The sequence below is a fragment of the Thermobia domestica genome, chromosome 17 (assembly GCF_964235325.1).
Source record: "Thermobia domestica chromosome 17, izTheDome1.hap1.1, whole genome shotgun sequence".
NCBI lineage: Eukaryota > Metazoa > Arthropoda > Insecta > Zygentoma > Lepismatidae > Thermobia > Thermobia domestica.
Window position 1 is genome coordinate 121,735,320 of NC_137470.1, and position 23,021 is coordinate 121,758,340.

General features: G+C 39.6%; 2 protein-coding genes across 2 annotated transcripts in view; both read right to left on the bottom strand.

Annotated features, from left to right (window-relative positions):
• Positions 1-1,667: 1,667 nt before the first annotated feature.
• On the bottom strand, positions 1,668-3,402 carry LOC145674145 (uncharacterized). Its single transcript, XM_081743973.1, has 2 exons — positions 3,062-3,402; positions 1,668-2,412 (listed from the first exon to the last, which is right to left on the bottom strand). Exons 1-2 carry the CDS (start codon positions 3,400-3,402, stop codon positions 1,668-1,670), a joined length of 1,086 nt encoding a protein of 361 aa, XP_081600099.1.
• Positions 3,403-7,312: 3,910 nt separating this feature from the next.
• LOC145674146 (uncharacterized) overlaps positions 7,313-23,021 on the bottom strand; it is a 39,800-nt gene continuing 24,091 nt past the window's right edge. Inside the window, exons 5-8 of the mRNA XM_081743975.1 lie at positions 22,476-22,657; positions 14,237-14,418; positions 9,678-9,782; positions 7,313-7,650 (exon numbers count right to left, since the gene is read on the bottom strand). Coding sequence (XP_081600101.1) covers positions 7,313-7,650; positions 9,678-9,782; positions 14,237-14,418; positions 22,476-22,657 — 807 coding nt within the window. The remainder of the gene's footprint in view (positions 7,651-9,677; positions 9,783-14,236; positions 14,419-22,475; positions 22,658-23,021) is intronic.

The window sequence follows — 23,021 nt, forward strand, 5'->3', positions numbered from 1 at the left end:
CTCTTCCGCAAATACCAACTCGGAAACCTGCTTCTGGATGCATTTTCTCCCAACAATCCTTTGACAGGAGCTGCTATCACTCCAAATGGCGGTAACATTTGAAGCTTCTGCTCACAACAGAAGTCTATAGAGTTTTCAAAACACATAATTATTTTCACTTGTAACTAATACTACGAATAAGAGAAATACATGATATGATATACAGAATAAAAGTAAAATATACATAGAATACATTTATATAACTGTCATAAACTGTCATCTCTCACAGTACTTGAAATAAGCCTATCTTCCTGCGGCTGTCTTTCAAACTGTCTGCTACTAATACGCCTCCATGTTTGTAGGAGAGAGAGAGAGGAAAACATCTTTGGTTATTATTAATTTTGAAAATTACAAAAGCCAAATGTCTTGTACGAAAAGGGATACACGTTGACAAAAAGAGTCATGAATTTAGAACGGTATTTCCAAGAACGAGTGAGCGTAATACGTTAATATTAATATTTAACATAGAAAATGAATCAAAATAAAGTAAACATTTTAAAACTGCTGTGCATCCTGGGTAAAAATTCTAGGCCCGTCCGCTGACGATACTGGCCATGGGTGAAGGGGGGGCGGAAGAGACGCTTCGAGCTCGCTGCTCACAAAATCACACCTATACAAATCCAAAAACTCACATGTTGACGCTAAAATTTTTACAACATTTTCAACAATAGAAGTTGAGCGTCTGTAAGCAATGTTTCCAAATCAGCGTTGCTTCACTAGAGGAAGTTAGTAGGATCCTTCCGGTGTATAATGAGTCTTATTCTATCACTCATTTAGTGATTTCCTACAACTGTAAGTTGGGAAGGACCTCACATACAGTATTCCAGGCGACGAAGAGTCGCGAGAGAAAAAAAAATTTCTGTTAGCGTAGCTCCGTCTTCCAAAGTTCTAACTTAAAGGCATGATTCCATAGAATATGCTTTTATTTCTTCTTTAATTAATCCAATGTAGAGTAATATAATTACTATCTTCCTTCATCCCCATTTATACTATATATAATACAATGACCCAGTAATGAGATGCACGCAATAAAATCAAATATACTTAGCCTATAAAGGAAATAACATACATGAATAAATACAATATAATACAACATTGTATTAATATTTCCGTACTACGCTCGGTGTTTAAACATCTTTAATCATAATAACTAGATAATATTCAATATGCATACAAATTTTCAAGCAATTAATTGTATCACAAATTAATATATTTACATAATGATATGTAAATGTGCCCCTCATCTGCATTTTGATATGCAGATGAAGGAGAAGGACTTCGGCCTTCTACAGTTTCCCCCCCTATGATTCTAGGTGCTGTACTTGCTAGTACAGGACGTAGATCATAAAGAGGGCACATTTTTTGTTCCTGAAACATAATCACAAAATACATAAGTTTATAAAAAAACATACAAAGTAAATTACAAAGTAAACACAATAAACAAAATTACCAATAAACAAAAGCTAAATGTAGAGAATTCAGGAAGCCCTAACTTACTTAACCTGAATATACACAAGTTGCCCATAAATACATAAACACTAATACACTATTACATAAACATAAACACTATAGAACTACACTATGTACACTAGTTGTCCAGTCCGGGGTTAGATGCGTCATGTGTGATACTATTGCGTCTCTATTGCACCAGTACCACTGTGGTTTGCTTCTTCTCTAGCAATATACTGTTTTAAGAGGAAGGCATTTCTGGCCATCTTGACCTCATCTGTCACAGGATCTGCTAGTGTGTACAAATTCTTTCCCGTAGTTGCGACAATTTTACACGGGCCTGAATATAAGAGTAAGAGTTTTTTCGAAACACCTGCTAGAGCATCCGACTTGGGGAAAACTGTAGATAAAACAAGGTCACCCACATTGTACTCTACTGTACGGTGTGACTTGTCAAAATTTTTCTTTCGTGCAGCAGCATTCTTTTTGTGATTCTTCCTAGCAATCTCTATGTAATACTGCACGTCATGGCGCTGATCCACTTCTGGGATCTTGAAGAGCCTGGCTATGTCTCTAGACATAGAATGTCCAAAGTGGCATTCATAGGCTGACACGCCAGTGGCCAAATGTTTCGCAGAGTTCAAACACTTCTCTATTTTCTCTAAGTATTTGGGCCACAATCTTTGGTTATCATGACACAATTTACGCAGTAAACGTACGGTCGCTTTCACGGCCACTTCCGCCATTTCTCCCTGAGGATAATATGGAGTAGAAGTAATGTGCCTGATACCAAGGTCTGCTAATTCATTTTTCCAGCGGTCAGACTGGAAAGGTGACCCTCTGTTTGTCAAGACGAGTTCCACACTAGGGTTCACTTTTAGGTAGTCCTTAAGCTTCCTTAATGCAGTGGCAGTGTTTGCTTTTCTACAAGCATAAAACCAATGAGTTTAGAAAATGCGTCGTAGAACACTAGAATGTTATGGGTCCTAACCAATCAGCACAGACCAAGTAGCCTGGCTTCTCCACGACGACGGGATTCAGTGGTCCCGGCCGATAACAGTGGGGAGGGTTGCTTTTCTGACATAATTCGCAGGAAGCACAAAATTTCCTCACGCTTGCTCGCATCTTCGGCCATACGAAGAATTCAGATAGAAGTGGTAGTAATTTGCTGGCCGACATGTGCCCCCGATCTGTATGGTAATAATCGAGCAGTGGAATTACTAGCACTTCTGGGATGCATATTCGGACTCCTTCCCGGTCACCGTTCAACACTTCGAAACGGTGACAAGCACCATTCACTCTTGGTGAGTCCGTCTTCTCTTCTACTTCTCTCTTGATCTTGCCGTAGACAGGATCTGAAGACTGCATCTCCGGTAGTATGGCTATTATCTTCCTCAACTCGCATGGAATTTCCGTCAGGATGGACATCAACGAATCCTGGAGGATAGGCTTCCGTGCAACACTGAGGTCTTCTTCTGTGTGAGGAGGGTACCTTGAGTGATAATCACTCAAATTTTCGTTGGACTTTACAAACTGAAATTCAAAGTTAAAATTGGAGAGCAGCATCGCCCACCGGGTGATGCGCTGGTTCGTAAGCCTACAGTATAGAATAAACTTAAGAGCAAGGTGGTCACTGCGAATTATGAATTTAGTTCCTACTAAATATTGTTTGAATTTTACAACCCCATCTATCAGTCCAAAAAACTCCTTTTCAGTTACAGAGTAATTCTTCTGCGCAGCGTTGAACACGCGTGATGTGAACGCGATTTCTTTAATGTCATCATTATCATCACGCGGGTACAATAGAGATGAACACGCAATGTCACACGCATCAGATTCTAATATGAGTTGTTTGTCAGGCAGGACGGTCTTCAATACAACTTCTTCTTGGAAGATCTGTTTGATCTTCTCCATCGCTGCCTGATGTTAGGGTTCCCACTTGAACTTCACATTCTTTTTCAGTAGGTTAATAACGGATGGAGAACTTCCGAGTACTTCCTACTGAAGCATCTGTAATATTGGCAGTAGCCAATGAAGGAACGCAGTTCCTTCACGTTCCGGGATGTTCTGAAATCCAACACCGACTTCACTTTCTCCGGATCTTTACCGATACCGGATTGAGAAAGTTGGAAACCAAGTATGTTTAAACTTTTTCTTGCGAAGTTACACTTTTTCAGCCTTAGAGTTAGGCCACCTGCAGTGAGTAAACCCAACACTCTGTCGAGGTGTACAAGATGATCACTGAAGCTCCTGTCGGCTAAAATCAGGTCATCGACATACGCGCCGCAGTACTCTCGCGCTTCAGTTCCTATAAGCATATCTAAAGCTCTAACACAAGAAGCAAGGCTCTGTTTAGTCCCAAACGGTAGTTTCTGAAAAACGTAGGATATGCATTCATGTAAGAATCCTAAATATTTTTGGTCGCTTTCCTTAACCTTTATCTGTAGGAACATTTCTGTTGCATCTACACAGCTGAACCAAGAATTATCACATATGTCCTGGAGAACAGACAAGGGTGGCATTGGTCTGTCAGATAAATCGCCAGATATTTTGGCCAGAGCTCGGCCGTCGATACAGACTCGAATACGTCCATCACTCTTAGGTGTCACTACCAGTGGGTTGATATACGCAGTAGGCTGTTTCTTGATCACTCCCCACGCTAGCCACCTCGAAATTTCATTGGATACTAAATTCCTGTATCTCTTAGGGTAAGGATAGAGTTTGGTCTTGATTGGACGTTCGTCCGTTACTCCAATCTCATGCACGTAGTTAGCTATGCAACCTGGCTTGGCATCAAAAAGGGCTTGATGCTTGAGCAGCACAGCTTTTAAACTATCTCTTTGGGAGGCTGAGAGATCTGAGTAGTTCGATACAAACTCTTCTATCTCGGAATGGGAGGCGCGAGTCTTCACTTTCATCCACTCTTCTGGTGGAAATACGTGAACTGCCATTTCTTGGGTACCTGGGAACCTTCCATCGTCCAAGTTCGGGGCACGAGTGGCCTGCTCTTTGGAGGTCTTATACTCATTTTGTGCACTAACCCGTATGGCCTTCCGTCTCTCGTCTGACGGGGAAAAATTACAATTAACATTATCGAATTCATCCATTAAACTAAATGGTTTTAAGCACTCTCCATTCAACTCCAAACATCGAACTACTAGATCTTCAGTCTCGCAATCTACTGATCTAAACGCCACTTCTACATCATGAGGATGTTTGAGATGTAGAAGGCCGGTGTCATAGTCTAACACGGCACGTGATTCTGTGAAAAAGTTGGATCCTAGTATCAAAGACCTATTTAAGCCTGAAATTATTATACCTAAAGTATGATATTCCTTCCCTTGTATCCCAATGACTAACAGAGTTTGGCCAATTAGCGTCGCTGATTTACTACCAAAAGCGGACGTTACCCGTATATTCTTCGCACTCAAAAATGCGGGTGGGGGTTGGCTATTTGAGACGGTGTCCCAAATTTCTTTTGAAATTGCGGAGCAGGTCGCCCCGGTATCCAATAAACAATTTACTTCCTTTCCAAATAAACACACATTTATCTCTGGTAGTGAGATGACGTTATTTGAAGGTAATGCTTCATTACAAGAGTCAAAAAGGTTCTTAAAAATGCCATTAGCTTCCTCGTAAATTTCCCTATTTATGTCTATATGTTCTCCGTTCCTACTTAGTAATACTAATTTATTTTCTAACATGCCTTCATCAAAATGCTTCTTAGTTTTTTTTATTTTTAAACACAAATTGCAATTTTCTTCTTCTTTTTCTTCTTCTGATGCATAAATTTCTTTTACTGCGGTTACGCAAGAATTATCAACATTTCCATTCTCTAAACTAGTTTCTGAATTTCGCACATACTTGGGATGTAATTTAGTCAACTTGGGTGAACAAGTTCTCTCCGTGTCCATCCTACCGTCGCCGCAAGTATATGCGGATAATCCTCATTCCCTTGAAGAAGGAGTTGAGGATTGGTTACTCCTGGTAACATTTGTATTCTGACTTGGAGGAGGGGGCGTACGGTCATAGTGTTCGAGCAATTGAATTTATTCCTCCTCTCGTCTGAAGGAATTCCCTTACTGACTATCCGTATTGCGCGTTCCTCCCCTCCTACCGCGGGCTACACGACTGTTGTTGTTGTGGTGGGTGTGGGAGTTCCCCCCACGTGACCAACCAGACGACCCACTTCCGTTGCTCTGATTTCGAGGAGGTGAGCGCTGGTTGTTTTGGTTCGTGTGTTGTCTACGTCTCTGGTAAGGACGCTGGTTATCTCGCGTTCTATTTATTTGCTTACGAGCCAGCTGCTTACCGCTAAGGCCTGAGGGGTTATTTTCCTCGCTATCAATGCTCACCTGGAGCATGTTAACACCTTTCCTAGGGTTCTGTTGGTAGAACTGGTCTGGATTTGACATCGAAGACTGAAGTTCTTAAACTAAATTAAGTAGTTCGGCAATGGTTTTCGGGCGAGACGAGACAATAGCCTGAAATAACCAGTTTGGAAAGTGCCGTGGGAGTACTTTCAACAATGTGGCATCTGACATACGCGGCTCCAAGATGCTATTCTTGTGCAGCAAATCCAGCAGATATTCTGCTGGGGATTTGTGCACACGACTATCGAAATGTGAAGTTAGTATGTTAGCCCTTAAATTTGCTAAACGTTCTTCACTTAAGTAGCACTGTCTGAATTCATGCACGAAATCTTCATAGGTTCTGATTTTACTCCGGTTCACTTGGAACCACTGATACGAGGTGTTTCTCACAGCCCTTGGGATGAAGCTCAATCTTATCTCGTCTGGTACTCCGGTGACCTCGAAGTATCGGTCCAGGTCTTGAAGAAAATTATATGTCTCGGTTTCGGTCTCGGTTCCCATATAAACAGGCAAAGTGACGTCTCTGTGAATGAGACCTAATGCCGTGGCGAGATTCTGCCTCGTCTCATGATTGCATGAGCGAGACGTTGACGGGACAGGGTCTGTCTCGTGAGCTTTAGCCAGGTTCCCAGGTTGAGAACCGGGCAAGTCGCGACTCGAGGTGTTGTTTGGCGATGGAGGTCTTTCTTGTGTGGCGGAGACAGAGATGTTCGCGAGCCGTCCCTCGATCACCTCGCTCGTCTCCTTCTGCATAGAGGTTTTCCATTCCTCCATCTTCTTTTCTAACTGAGTGCATACGTCTTGAACGGTGTCATGCATCTGCTGGATGCTACCGTTGCACTCCGATCGTATTTCCTCGAGCTGCGTTTCCTGCTCGATTTTCCCCCTGAGCCTGGCTTGTTGGGAAGTGAAACTCACTTCCACTCTCCTGACCTGATTATTTAACTGTTGGGTGGTCTGTTCTACCCGAGACGAGACCTGCTGTATATTCTCCGTGAGATCAGTATAATTTTCTTCGAGTTTCTTTGCCGTTTCCGTAACACGTGAGTTGAGGTCTTCACGAGCGCCTTCGATCTCCCCCCTAAGCTCTACTGTGGTGATCTCTAGCCGCTCGGTCAGCTCACGTTCACTGTGCTCGAGTCTCGAACTCAGTCTCCAACTGGAGTTCAAGACGAGCATTACTGGACTCGATGGCCTGTTCGAGACGTTTATACATATCTTTCGTCTCTCTATGTACTTGCTCCAGGCCGGTCTCTACTCTTTGTTCTAACCTCTGACAGCTGTTCCCTAAATGGCTGTTACCTTCATCGATCTTTCTCTCAAGTTTCTCTAAACTTCTTGAACTCTCTTCTAATTTACTCTCTAAATTTGCCGCGTTTCCCACAAGTTTTAATTCTAATTTTTCCTCTAGGCTCCTAGTACTTTCTTCAAATTTTGTTTCCAGCTTGCTCTCAAGACTGGCCTTGTAAAAGCTCACTGAGAATGGCTGCTAAATTGAGGCTACTAATATTTTCCAAAGTGCTACCTTCGTTCATGGCTGGGCTAACCACACTCGGATTTACAGTTGTTTCGTCCCTTTCCTCCCGCAATGGCACTTCCAGTTCCATACCGGTGACTGGAGGAACCGTTTCCACCACCTCAGCGTTTCCCACTACGCTGTCCGTGCACTCGTTAGCGCCCTGCGCGTCAACCCTACTCTCCTCTGAGAGCACGTCAGCTCTCTGATCGAAATCTTCGTTAACAAACTGCTGATCCATGTTTTCCACTTTACGAGCCTGTGCTCTCGTTACTACCATTAAGACAAAAAAATTTTTACAAAGGTTTACTTCCCCCCTAACTTCAATAGGCCTGAATTCTCTAATACACTATTACCAAGCAAGAAATTGAAAACACAAACATAAAAATTCAACATACAAGACACCGCAGTTCTTGGAAATTTCAGGTGAATAAACAAACATAAACCGAAAATTTTACTTAAAAATGTACACTGACCAAGGAGTATATAAAGTATACTCTATCGCCCTTTACGCTGTTGGCCCCAAGAATATTGTGAGGTGCAGGTAGCCAGAGCCGAAACTAAGGATACCAAGGAACACCAACACAAAAAAAATTAAAATAAGGTGGAGTGGCTGGGAATATTCAAAACAAGGTTCAAAATTTACATAAAATGCAAATTACAGGCATCTGCATACTTAATTCCCTGCTTGGAGATAAAGGGAAATCTCCTGTAGAAGCCGCCACTGCCTCCTATAAATTCGGTAGAGCATATGTATTTTTAGTTAACCAAAACAACAGATCTCAAGGTACTCTGTATGACAGTCATGGCCTAGAAGCTACTGTAGTGAGTTTATGCAAATAACAAATAGGTTAAAAAAATCTACTTTAAACTAACAGGTAGCAGCCTGTTTTAAAACTCACTATACTCATGACTGTAAGCTTTAGTTCTATGGGCATAATACTCTCTGGGCCCCATTCAGAGAGCTGGTTAGATATACAAACAGCAAGGGAAAATGCTTCCTTGTCTCACACTTCAGAAACAAAACATTTTTGAATTAGTACCAAGTACTCACCCTGCAGCAAGAACAGACAAATGGAAATACTGGGTAAAGATGGCGGTTTATTTCCGTGTTTGTAGAACATAGGATGAGTGCTGATAATACGTTAACACTCCATTTACACATTAACTTTGAACTTTCCTTCAGTAGTGCACTACTCACCACACACTATGAAATTTTCAAGATTTACACCACATAAAAAAAATATAAGGGGATTTGTTATGCTTAATAAATGGAGATCTGGATGATCTCAAGAAAAAGTGGAGCTTTAGATACAAAAATTTCAGCTCCTCATGATTTTGAGTTCAAAGTCTCTGACTGTCTCAGAGAGGAGGAATTCAATAACACATACTTTAATTTTTATACAACACTTTGATGAATATCAATTTAAAAAAAACAACTGATAAATATTTTACTATGTTCGGCGCACTGTTCCTGTAGCGGATATATCACTCACACACACCGTTCTGGCTTGAAGTCACCACGTCGTTGTACATTTTCATTCCACTAGAGAAGCTGCAATGTTCTTTCAATTTAATAAGCTGGATGACGAATTATCTTGAAGTGGACATATTATATGTCCGTAAAACAAGCAATTAACCTATTGCTTGGATCCTTGTTCAAAAGTCCAAGGAGGCACTGCCTTAAATGACGTGACCGGCCTATAATATCTCAACTAGAGATATAGTATATTTATTTTTCCACTTCCATACTGGAAGTTGTAAATGCCTCCCTGTGCTAAGATGGGGTTTTTAGACAAAAACTGTCTACTTAGTTCTGCTTCATGAGGTACAGATAGCACTGTGTTGTGATAAAAAAAATATATTAACCTTTCATGGTAAATGGTCGTCGATACGTATGACTTAGTTTTTCACAACTTTAAAATATTAGCACTGTTCAACGCTTTGATGTATCTCACAATAGAAGGCACTGAGTAAAAGCAAAGTTCACCACACACACGGTTTTCCGATACATGTCGGTTCATGTGTGTTCAACAGGAAATCCCTGGGAGACCGATGCTCACACGTTTTCCTGGGTCAAAACTGCCCGAGACTTAAGGAAGTATAGTTGACTTCCTTCCGAAATCATACGACGTTTTCTCTTCTAGAGCTAAGAATCAACCTCCCTTGTCCACCCACCGAACAAGTATATTAATCGCACCAAAACCAAGAAAAGGAAGGACTCGCTCCTTTTCGAGTCTTTCAACAAAGGTTTTTGTGCCTCCGGCGATTCTGCTGGGAGGTCTTCCGCAAATACCAACTCGGAAACCTGCTTCTGGATGCATTTTCTCCCAACAATCCTTTGACAGGAGCTGCTATCACTCCAAATGGCGGTAACATTTGAAGCTTCTGCTCACAACAGAAGTCTATAGAGTTTTCAAAACACATAATTATTTTCACTTGTAACTAATACTACGAATAAGAGAAATACATGAAATGATATACAGAATAAAAGTAAAATATACATAGAATACATTTATATAACTGTCATAAACTGTCATCTCTCACAGTACTTGAAATAAGCCTATCTTCCTGCGGCTGCCTTTCAAACTGTCTGCTACTAATACGCCTCCATGTTTGTAGGAAAGAGAGAGAGGAAAACATCTTTGGTTATTATTAATTTTGAAAATTACAAGAGCCAAATGTCTTGTACGAAAAGGGATACACGTTGACAAAAAGAGTCATGAATTTAGAACGGTATTTCCAAGAACGAGTGAGCGTAATACGTTAATATTAATATTTAACATAGAAAATGAATCAAAATAAAGTAAACATTTTAAAACTGCTGTGCATCCTGGGTAAAAATTCTAGGCCCGTCCGCTGACGATACTGGCCATGGGTGAAGGGGGGGCGGAAGAGACGCTTCGAGCTCGCTGCTCACAAAATCACATCTATACAAATCCAAAAACTCACATGTTGACGCTAAAATTTTTATAACATTTTCAACAATAGAAGTTGAGCGTCTGTAAGCAATGTTTCCAAATCAGCGTTGCTTCACTAGAGGAAGTGAGTAGGATCCTTCCGGTGTATAATGAGTCTTATTCTATCACTCATTTAGTGATTTCCTGCAACTGTAAGTTGGGAAGGACCTCACATACAGTATTCCAGGCGACGAAGAGTCGCGAGAGAAAAAAAAATTCTCTGTTAGCGTAGCTCCGTCTTCCAAAGTTCTAACTTAAAGGCATGATTCCATAGAATATGCTTTTATTTCTTCTTTAATTAATCCAATGTAGAGTAATATAATTACTATCTTCCTTCATCCCCATTTATACTATATATAATACAATGACCCAGTAATGAGATGCACGCAATAAAATCAAATATACTTAGCCTATAAAGGAAATAACATACATGAATAAATACAATATAATACAACATTGTATTAATATTTCCGTACTACGCTCGGTGTTTAAACATCTTTAATCATAATAACTAGATAATATTCAATATGCATACAAATTTTCAAGCAATTAATTGTATCACAAATTAATATACTTACATAATGATATGTAAATGTGCCCCTCATCTGCATTTTGATTTCCAGATGAAGGAGAAGGACTTCGGCCTTCTACAACACGTACCAAGTCTTATGTTATTTACTACTTTAATCAGAGCATATCTGAGAACTTTGTTGGAAGTGTGTCTGGAAATTGATATGTAATAGTCCCTTGCGCACTTATTGCATACTGCTAGAATATGCATTTTGGATGGCGCATGTGTAAATTCGTTTACGCTGATTGGACCGCAATTCATTAGTTTCTCGCCTACGAAATAACGCGTGTTGATTTTTTTTTACAATTTTGGAACGCTCTAGCTCTGAAATTATGCACTTTTTCTCGTAGAACAATATGAATGTATTTTTTCTTAGTTTGGTGTAAGGAATATCTTCCTACAGTTTGTCGGTATAGTTAATTAACTCTATGTACAGTCATATCAAAGCATCAAATACACTGTAAAATTGGGCACACTTGCGATATCAAATTTACCATTTCTGGTTGCGAATGGAAAGCATTAAAAAATGAAGTGCTTGCTCATTATTATATATATATATATATATATATATATATATATATATATATATATATATATACAAATCTCTTACTTAATCTAACTATTAACACGCACGACTTTGGTGTCCTGGATATCTGGTTGTACTTCTGGTGAAAATACTGTACTAAAGTATCCCGGTGCTGACTCAGAATCGTGAGGGACCTGGGGAACTACCTGAATTAACAAGTATCGAAGTCAGGTATAGAAAGCAAGATATAAAGACGCCTGGGATCCAATGTGCTAACCACACATCACCCTGTTGAATAACGGGCATTTGGCCAGCCATAGTCATTCATTGTAATTTAACTAGTATTGTAACACTTTGTTATTAAAGAAAACATAAAAAAATGTGACTCTGGCCGACTAAATGACACACACATTACAGTTGATGGCGCGTAGTCAGTGTATCTGGTTCTCACGACCTATCTTACTTTTAGGCTAATATATGTGATGGTATGTGATGTCACATAATACTTGATGTATTTCTGGCTACTCCACCGATAAAATGTATGCTTGGACTATTAAATATTCATTTAAAAAAATAATATAGAAAGTCAAACCTAACAGAATACTTCTTAAATTGTTGTAGTAATGTTAGAAATAAGTTTACTTAAATTACCATGAGAGCACATTCAATTTTTCTGAGTTTTTCGTGATCTATCTTTTGTGACGCTAGAAGCTATGTCGTTCATTTTCAATAATAATAATATATATATTATTGATAGAATTTTTTATGTAAGGGATATGTACAAACAACATACACTGTAAAATAGAATATATATATTATTACTTGTCATTATACCTACTTCTTTACACATACATTACTTTTAGCCGTGGGTACACACGAAAAAAATATGATTACGATGGTTGTCCTGAATTAACACACGCAATTGTAAGGTACACTTACATGTAACACTTCCCAAGTGTAACACTCCGATTTTGATAAAATTTGGCAAATAGATACTACACATAAAATAAACGAATACGTGTTTTTTTTTTAATTTTCTGTGGAAAACCGGCTATAGGGGCAAAAGCCCCCAACCAAAATTTTGAATGTTGACTGCTAAAAGGCAAACAGAAGTAGATCGAAGTGAACGAAATTGTGCATAGATCTTGTAGACGTAAAATGAGGTTATACATGTTTCGTATTTTCCTGGAAAAAAGAAATAGGTGGGTGAGGCGCAGACCCTTCCAATTCTTTACGAAATATTAAACATTCTAATAAGTATACGTCCGAAGTGCCTAAATTACATGGAGAATTGCAACGAAACTGTGTTAAGAGACAATACAAAAAGGTATGCGAACACGTGATTTTAGTTTGTGCAGGAAAACTGTGTGAATGCCAAGGTGCCCTCCGAAAAAAATTACCGCAGAAGCGCAGGAAGGAGTGGACCGAAGCAAATGAAATTGTGCGTAGATATTGTATATGTAAAACAAGGCAATATGTGTTCCGCAAGTAGCTAGAGGGCGTAATGTTCAGTCTTTGAACTTCAACTTTTGACTGTAAAAGCACGACACACTAGAAATTCACTGTATTGATTGCTACTTTTGGATCGCCTATCCAGTGGCACTATTTTTACAGTGCCAGTCAATACTGTAAAAGTTTACTATTTTTACAGTAGCTGTTTCCTACCTATAGCGTATTTTATACTATTTCGGGGGCACCTTTAACCCTTACATTGTTTTTCCACAAATAAAAACACGTGTTGATTTATTTTTTGTTTACTGTTGCTGTGCCAAATTTAAACAGATCGGTTAGGGACACTTTGGAAACACGAACTGTTTTATTTTACATATACAATATCTACACACAATTTCATTCGCTTCGGTCCATTCCTTCCTGCGCTTCTACCTTAATATTTACTTTTATGTAGGGGCCTTGGTCCCAACACTGTTCTTCCGCACAAACTAAAAACACGTGTTCGCTTATTTTCGGCGTATTGTCTCTACACAAAGTTTCGTTGCAATTCTCCATATCCTTTAGGCACTTCTAACGTATAGTTATTCGCACATGTGATATTTCGAAATCAAAGGTTTGGAATGGTCTTTGCCCCACCCACCTGTTTTTTTCACGAGAATTCGAAACACGTATTCCCACATTTTACGTTTACAGTATCTGTGCACAATCTCATTCATTTTGTTCCACTTCTTCTTGCCTTTCGGGCGTCAATTTTCAAAGCTTTAGGTGGGGGCTTTTACTCCTGAAAGCGTTTTTCCGCAGAGGAAAAAGCAAAACCCGTATTCGTTTGTTTTTTGCGTATTGTCCATACACAAAGTTTCATTGCAATTCTTCATGTTCTTTAGACACATATGACATACTGTTATTAGCATTTTTGATATTTCGTAATCAAAGGTTTAAGGAGTCCGTGACCCACCCAACCGTTTTTCCAGGAAAATACGAAACAGGTATTCTCTCATTTTACGTCTACAATATCTGTGCACAATTTCATTCACTTCGGTCCAATTCTTCTTGCCTTTCGTGCGTCGACTTTCAAAATTTTGGGTGGGGGCTTTTGCCCCCTAAAACAGTTTTCCCGCAGAAAATAAAAAAAGCAAGTATTCGTTTATTTCATTATCAAAATTGAAGTGTTACACTTGGGAAGTGTTACATTTTAGTTTTACGTAACCTCTATCTACTAAGTATATTCAACTGTACGGACCAGCGCTTCATGGTTATTGAAATGCGAGGTCTCATCTAAGTTCTATAAACCATTATTATGCATTATAATAGTGAGTAAGTTTCCATATTATATTTATAAAACACGTATACCTTTAGACAGCAAAACCTCGAAAAACTGAAGTACTTCTTTGGAAACCTTTACGTTTGATTTTTCAACTGCCATCATGTCGCCCGTAAAGACACAAATAACCTTCAGATATTTGCAAGCGAGGGGGACTGGTGCTCGTTTCGGCATTATTCCTGGGCTTTCTGGCAAAGTAGGTGCTAGGATCCTGGAAATATATACTATTAGCAGTCTTATATCACAAAGAAAGTAATACATGTGTTCAGTCTATTTTAATAAACAAATGTCCTTATCTTAACTCTTTCCTCTTCAAGTACGAATAAACCCGAATGTAAAGGTAAGCAAAGTATACTCATGGCAGAACATGAATTCCGCACATGAATGTAGCATATGTTTTGAAGCACATTTTAGGGTTACTGGAAACTTACTTATTGTAGTTGTTGAGCTGAGCGAAGCGAAGCTCTTATACTCGGGTTAGCCGTTTGGTTGTCCGCGAACTCCTCCTGGACCGTTTGGCCGATCTCAACCAAACTTAGCACGCTGATAGAGTATGTCGTGCTGAGTGACAACATAGGTCGAAATCAAAAATCCGATGTACCATCGAGGAATAATCACCGATAAACGCTTTCTCCTAGACCGTTTGGCCGATCTCAACCAAACTTAGCACGCTGATAGAGTATGTCGTGCTGAGTGACAACATAGGTCGAAATAAAAAATCCGATGTACCATCGAGGAATAATCACCGAAAAACACTTCCTGATTACGTAGTTTAAGCTCGCTCAGCTCATTTCATTGCAATCGGGTATATCCATTGCATTCCTAGTTTAATACTTACCTGGAGAAAGGTTGAAAGACTACTACTACAAGTTCTTTCTTTAAGTTTTGGGTTTCGAATGAAGTATACAGAGAATAAATTGCTGACCTGATGATGATTTGGTGATGAGCAAGAAAAGAATGATATTGAGAAATCTTCACGAAGCAAGAGTAAAACTCAAGGTATGGAAAACTCGGGAGAACAAGAACCAAGTGGCCCAACTCGCTGCACAGAAAACGTGGGGTGCGTGTTCCTGAAACCTGCCTAAAAAGTAATTATTTTACTGATCTTCCAACAGGTTCGAACACTGGAAATATAAGAATTATAACCGCAAACTCGTCTTCGCGGTTGGTACGACCGGTCATGGGTTCGATTCCTGATGGAGGCACTCGGTCAAAAAAGTGTAAAAGCTTTTTCAGACCAGCCATCCTGAATGAGATCTTCCTAGGTTTTCCTAATCCACACCAGGCAAATGCCGGGGTGGTACCTAACATATAGGTTTAGGCTCTTCCTTCCTTCCCCAATCCTTTCTTCCTTACCTTTCCTGGTATAGTGTGATCACCGATGGACGTCATCCCTCATACGCAACGGGCTAACATGGCCATAGATGCTAAAAGCAAAGAAATCTAATTCCTAATCTTATTCGTCTTCGCAGTGTCTTTTAACATCTCGTTTTTCTTTCGTATTAACAAATAATGAAATTATAGCGTTTTAAGTAAACCAATGCACGGAGTGACCACGAACTCGAGTAAGAAACTGGTATCCTTGTCTTTATCGGAAGTTTTAAATTACCAAGGATAGGATTCACTCGATGAACTTCGAGGAAAAAAATCAGCGTACTATTATTCCTGGATTTCATTGCTATTACGTATAGATCAAACTTCATTGCTTGCTACAAATTGTATTCACTATGCCTATGAATTATTGACACCTGAACAAACACGAACTTAAAGATGCTTAGTCAGCAAACGTCAGTAGAGTAGAAATGTCCAAATTCGAGGGGCCCAGCTCTCCGACTTATTAATTGAACTCAAGCTAGATTTCTTTTGAGCGCCTCGCCTTCTCTCTAAGTGATAGCCAGCACAGAGTACGAGAGAATATGTGTCTTTATTGAAGATAGCAAACAAAGCTCGAGCTAGTTCAAGCCTGGGATAGGTGAGGTGATTTTGAGTTTAACGTCCCGTTCATCAGCAAGGCTACGTGAGACGTGGACCAACTGGTTAACGCGGAATCCGAATCACATGAGCTCCCGCTGGAGGTCGAACCTGCGTCTTCCACGCTAAAGGCGTGTACGCTAACCGCTTAGCCACGAAAGAATTCTAGGTCTGGAATAGCGTGAGCTTTATGGCGATTAGTAAGTGCAATCGTCATTGAGGATTGTGAGCCTGGGATATCGTGAGCTTCATTGCGATTAGTAAGTGCAATCGTCATTGAGGATTGCGAGTCTGAGGTAGCGTGAGCTTAATTGCGATTAGGAAGTGTAATCGTCATTGAGGATTGTGAGTCTGAGGTGGTGCGAACTTCGTTGCGATTAGTAAGTACAATCGTGAATTTGAGCCCGTCCAAATCCGAGTGTGCCTTATTTTTTAAATACTATACGTGGTGTCTACCTGCAATGCGGCAACTCATACAAAACAGCATGCAAGTAGTGCGGATCAAACGTTCAATTGCTACACTCACCGATCGTCATTATTGTCGTACAATACTCCTCCTTCAAGTGCGTCTTTACAGAAGTTCAGTCGGTCCCAATTACTTTATCGATGATAATGCGTGACCACATAGAACAACGATAATATGGAACTCCTGGAACGTGATGATATGCGGAAAATTCACTGGCTTGCCTGTTCCTCTGACTGAGTCTTATAGAGCACATATGGTATGCTATAGAGTAACGTTTAGCATAATATCTAAACAAAACGAGGGTTATCCTCAGTTGTCAATAGCACTGGTGTAAAAATGTAATACTTTACCACAACAGATCAATTCGAACCTTGTCAGCAGCATGGGAGCACGATTAAAAGCGTGCATAGCTCTTTATGCTGATGACACATCCCTCTAATGACCATTTTATGCCTTATGTAATATCAGAAGACATCATAAGTCACAGTAACTTCAGCTTAAGTTATAATTTCTGTTTAGAAGAGTAACATTTATTGTTCTGATCGTGTAGTGGCAAGGCGGTTCAGTAGTAGAGCAATTATTTCTGGTGTGTGGGGTCCTTGGTTCGATCTCCGGGAAAGTAAGTTTGTGGTGGATAACATCGTGTCCGTGGGTTTTCTCGGGATACTCCCGTTTCCTTCCACGTTCTAATTCAACTGATTCTTCCATCATCATTCACTTCCCTTAATCATCCGCCTCCCTTATCCTAAAGGGCATAACTTGGGACGTTAAACTGGAAGATTCCATTTCATTTCTTCTAATCGTGTGTCTCTTCCTGTTATTTCCTGTGCCAAACAATACATAGATATGCTACAGTATAAATTTCACCAACCTATGCTACTCGGGAGTGATACAACATGCAAAATATACTTTCATCTAAATTTTGCACACCAGTTTCTTTACTTTGTGTGTAACTATAATAGTGTGCAACATTGATTATATACACAGTTCATAAAGTCCTTTGCTACCCGCAAAACTCGGAAATGGTGAAATATATGTCAAAACGAGAAAACACATATTTCATGATTTCAAAAGTACCACTTATTGAGGGAAAGTTGCCCCAGGGTCCCTCGGAGGGTCCCAGACAGGGTCCAACTCAAAATTGTCAAATGGCAAGGGAATTAAGTAGTATATCATTTGAAAGCTACTTGCAAAAGAAACACGATGGAGTAAGTTTCGAGTCTATAGTAAACATGTATGAAATGGCGGCAGGTCAAAATGTTAATACAGTTTGCATTGAAAAGTCTTTGGCCACCCCTAGAAATCTGAAATGGCTCAACAGTAGTGTGGGCCGAAAAAACTTTTTTTTTTTTTTTGGAATTTCGATTGGCCGGGTTACGGAAAAGTCGCCTCGTGTTAGTGGTAGTCAACACACAAAATTTGGATTTTTTGGTCAACCCCTTCCTTTGCCTTATCGGACTTGAATATTTTTATAGCTGCAGCTAGCAACCCGCACGATACTTCGAAGAAAATTGTGCTCCACAGCCATTTTTGTTTTAATTTTCGATTGGTCGGGTGGTGGAAAAGTTGCCTCAAGTCAGTGGTAGTCTACACAGAAAATTTGGATTTTTTTGGTCATCCCCTTCCTTTGCCCCATGGAACTTGAATATTTTATAGCTTCAGCTATGCAACCGGCACGACGCTATGATGAAAATTGTGCTGCACAGCTATAACCTTTCGTTCTTTTTCACACTGAAGCGCTCTGAAGCCGAAAATAAAACGCAAGATAAAAGTGAGATGCAATATATTTCCTATGTGGTTAAAAATTATAATCAATTACACTAATAAATTGTATTGATGTTTTCAAGACATATTACATTTGATAGTCCTGCTGGGAGTTAAATTTTTGCATTTTTTCTTCGAGACTAATTTTGCCATAATAAAGCCTTCTCTTCGATCCGCTCCACACACTAATGTCGACGCTTCTGTAACTAGTTTTATCATCCTCTCCACCGCTTGCGTATGGCACGAGAAACATCTAATGTCCTCAGAAGCTGTAGCCATCGTTATAATATTTTCTTCTATCTGGCTCGAAGAAAATTATCTTGTTAATTCTGGCTTGGTGATGTCCGTTGAGAAACAATCGATCATCTATGATATTTACTTGCGTTAGTTTACTTTCGGAACAAATTCACGTAGACTTGATCTCTTTCTTTGTTGATTCATTTTTTTATTCTTCTCCCTTCTAAAACTTGGACGTTCTGGTTCCTGTCGGTGATCATTGTCAACAAGTTTTCCGGATGGACAAAGTAAGCGCTGCAGCTAATCACAATATACAGGATTCTTCTTAATTCCTCTGGAAGGAAGGATTTAGATCGAGCAAGTAGCCACAAGTATCGCGTCCCATCGGTGAGAGAGAGAAGAATTTCGCTTTATTTCAAACCAAACTTGTGTAAATACTTTGCTGACATACTGTGCTAGCCAACAAAATGCTTCTTAGGGATCTTCGGTGTAAGTATATAATGGAGAATGCGAGAAGCTGTCATTAACCATCGGGACATGACAATTGGTCCAGGCTTTTCCTTCAGAAGGTCTGGCGGACACAAAGCTTCTGAAACGGCTCGACAAATGTCCAAAAGGTATTGCTGATCATTACTCAAATCTTTTAACACTATCTTGTCAGGTCAGGCCAGCTCTTCGTGGTGGGTTCTGGGGAGTTTCGGAGTGTATGTGCCAAGACAAGCTAAGAGATACAAGGGAAGGTTTATCAACAATTTTTCATGACCTATATTCATAATGTGTCTTGAAAACATCAATACAATTTCTTCGTCTATTTGATTATAATTTTTAACCACATAGGGACAATATCGTATCTCACAATTTTCTTCGTAGCGTCGTGAGGTTGCATACCTGTAGCTATAAAATATTTAAGTTCCATGAGGCAAAGAAGGGGATGACCAAACCAATCCAAATTTCCTGTGTAGACTACCACCAACACGAGGGAACTTTTCCACCACCCGGCCAATTGAAAATTAAAACAAAAATGGCTGTGGAGCACAATTTTCTTTGTAGTATCGAGCGGGTTGCATAGCTGCAGCTATAAAAATATTCAAGTCCGATGAGGCAAAGGAAGGGTTTGACCAAAAAAAAATCCAAATTTTGTGTGTTGACTACCATTAACACGAGGCAACTTTTCCGCTACCCGGACAATCGAAATTCTAAAAAAAAAAAAAAACGTTTTTTCGGCCCACCCTACTCAACATTTATCAAAACTGAAAAACACATATATATTCCATCATTTCGAAAGCACCACGTATTGAGGGAACAAAGTTGTCCCAGGGTCCCTCGGAGGGTCTAAGTCGGGGTCGAACTCAAAATTTTCAAATGGCAAGGGGGTCAATAAATATATCTTTGAAAGCTATTTTCAAAGGAAAGGCGATAGAATAAGTTTCGATGCTCTATAGTAAACCTGTACAAAATGGAGGCAGCTCAAAATGTTAATACAGCTTGCATTGATAAGTCTTTGGCCAACCCTAGAAATCTGAAATGGCTCAACAGATATCAAAACTCAATAAATAAATAAACACGTGTTTCTTCATTTCAAGAAACACCACGTATTGGGGAAAAGAAAGTTGCACCAGTGTTCCTTATAGGGACCCAGACGGTGTTCAACGCAAAAGTTGTAAATGGCCGTTTGAAAGCAATTGTTAAAAGAAGGAAGACGAAACAAGTCTTGTGGGTATACTAACCCTGTGTGAAATGGCGGGGGACTGAAAATGTTAACACAGCCTTGTAAATCAAATTGTAGTAATACTAATAATAATACTACTACTTGTAATAGGAATATTAGTAATAGCGTAAGAAGTAGTAGTAGGCACACTTCTATTTGAAAGAGTATTGTCTCAATTAGTAAGGCAGACATGACACCCAGTTAATTAAACCTTTAAATAGATGTGACTGTTCACATATCTCTCAGTTCACCCAATCCCTGTTCTTTCAGACACGGTTTGCATAGCCGTTCCGAACTTGTATCATCTTCATTCTTTTACCAATAACCTTCAAACAATATGGTACTTGACCCTTTTCTTAGTCGCAAATTTTAAGTTGGACACCATTTGGGAACCTGTGGTATTTTGGGACAAATATTTGCAATCGAAAAGCTGTACTTTACAAATAAGGAAACACACCTTTTAGCGTTTTGACATCTAATGTTTTACCGATTCGGATCATTTGGAATATTTTAATCATCCTGCCATTTACGCAGGGTTGGTATTGAAACATAGAACCTGTTCCACTTTCCTTCTTTTAACAATAGCTTTCAAACGATATACTACTTGACCCCCCTTGCCATTTTGAAATTTTGAGTTAGGCCCCGTCTGGGACCATCCGAGGGACCCTGGAGCAACTTTGTTTCTCTCAGTGCTTGGTACTTTTGGAATGATGAAATCCGTGTTTTTCAGTTTTGATATCTATTGAGGCATTTCAGATTTCTAGAGGTGATCAAAGACTTTTCAATGCAAACTGTGTTAACAATTTGACCTGCCGCTATTTTGTACAGGTTTACTATAGAGCATCGAAACTTGTTCCATCTTCCTTCTTTTAAAGATAACTTTTAAACGATATACTACTTGACCCCCTTGCCATTTGAAAATTTTGAGTTGGACCCCGTCTGAGACCCTTCGAGGACCGTGGCGCAACTTTGTTTCCCTCAATACGTGGTACTTTTGAAATGATGAAATACGTGTTTCCTCGTTTTGACATATATTACTCATTTCAGAGTTTTAGGGGTGGCAAAGTACTTGATGGACACTTTGTATGTATATATAGGGTATCCCACTCGTAAGAGTCCCTGGGAAAAGTGTTATAAAAGTCTTAATAAAAGTAGGTATGAAATCAAATTTGTATATGACATACCTTTATGGTTGAGAAATGAAGATACATTTAAGGAGGTGTTGGAAGTGACTTCTCCCCACCTGTATTCACAGTTCAACACGGCGTTGCATGTTCGTGAATGTTGCTGTCAGAGTTTTGGACGTGACTGCCTGGATTTCACGGTTATTATTCTCACGTAACTCGTCGATGGTGCGTGGTTTGTTCTTGTACACATTACCTTTAAGATGACCCCACAGAAAAAAAGGTCAGGCGTAAAGTCATGTGACCTTGGAGTCATAATCCCTTGGAAATTACTCTCTCAGGAAAAAAAATGATTGCACCGCAGCCATACTTGTTTTAGACTTGTGGCACGTTGCTCCATCTTGCTGGCACCAGCCAAGTGTCAGTTCCTCCTCATCCAACTAGTTCACAAATTCATGGAACAATACCTGGTTCACTTTACCAGTAACAGCAGTGTAAAAAAACGGCCTGATGACGCACTGCTGTGTTAATGCATAAAACACGTCTACCTCTTGCGAATGAAGAGTTCTTTAACGACTGCATATGATTGTCACTACTCCATAAACATACGTTTTGTGAGTTCGCATTCCCTGACATGTCTTAAAGAAACCACTTATCCAGTACTGTTCCACAAGAAACACGCGCTCTTCCACAGAATATCAATACACGAACAGTAAGCCAGGCTACGCTGAAGTACGAAACACACACACAGCTTTCGGAATCTCATCGTTGTTACATTTCATAGATTTACAATGTTGCCACCTGGACGAGTTATGTGAGAACATCCGTCGTGAAATCTAGGTGGTCACGCCCATATACAAATTTGGTTTCATACTTACTTTTGTTAAGATTTTTATAACTGTTTTTCCGGTGCCTTTTACGAGTGGGACACGCTGTATATAGTTCATAAATTGATAGCGAACTTCAAGCTCAAGGAAATGACATGCTAAATTACTAACCTTGTTCCCCAAAGAAGGAGCTCAGAGCATTTGTTCAATGCATTAAATGGAAGCAAATCCATCTGCCTGTGTAGAAAAATGGTCAATTTGATGAACACGAACAGACTTCTTTCTAAGAATTCATCTGAGTAGAAACTATTTAGAAAAGGTTCTCTCCATGCTAATCTTCTTTCAATAAGACTCTGAAAAAATAATAATAAAAAAAAAACATAATCATTATTATTTAGTATGTAGGTTTTGCTCTCTATTTGTGATTTTGTAAAGTTTAAACTTCCGGAAAGTAGATTAAACTAAATGCATCTATGGAAGGTGACCATAAATACTAACCAGACTATGATGGCATTGCACCATCCACTCAACGTCGGGATGACAATTGAGGAGCTACTTGAAAAAAGAGGTAGCGAACTCTAGTCTTGAGGACAGAGTCTGGTCAGAGGAAAGATGGGTGATCATTCGTAACCACCAGATGATATTCACATTGTGACATCTACCCAGCATCGTGAGACCAATTGGGGAGCTGTTTGATAAAAAGAGGTAGCGAACTTT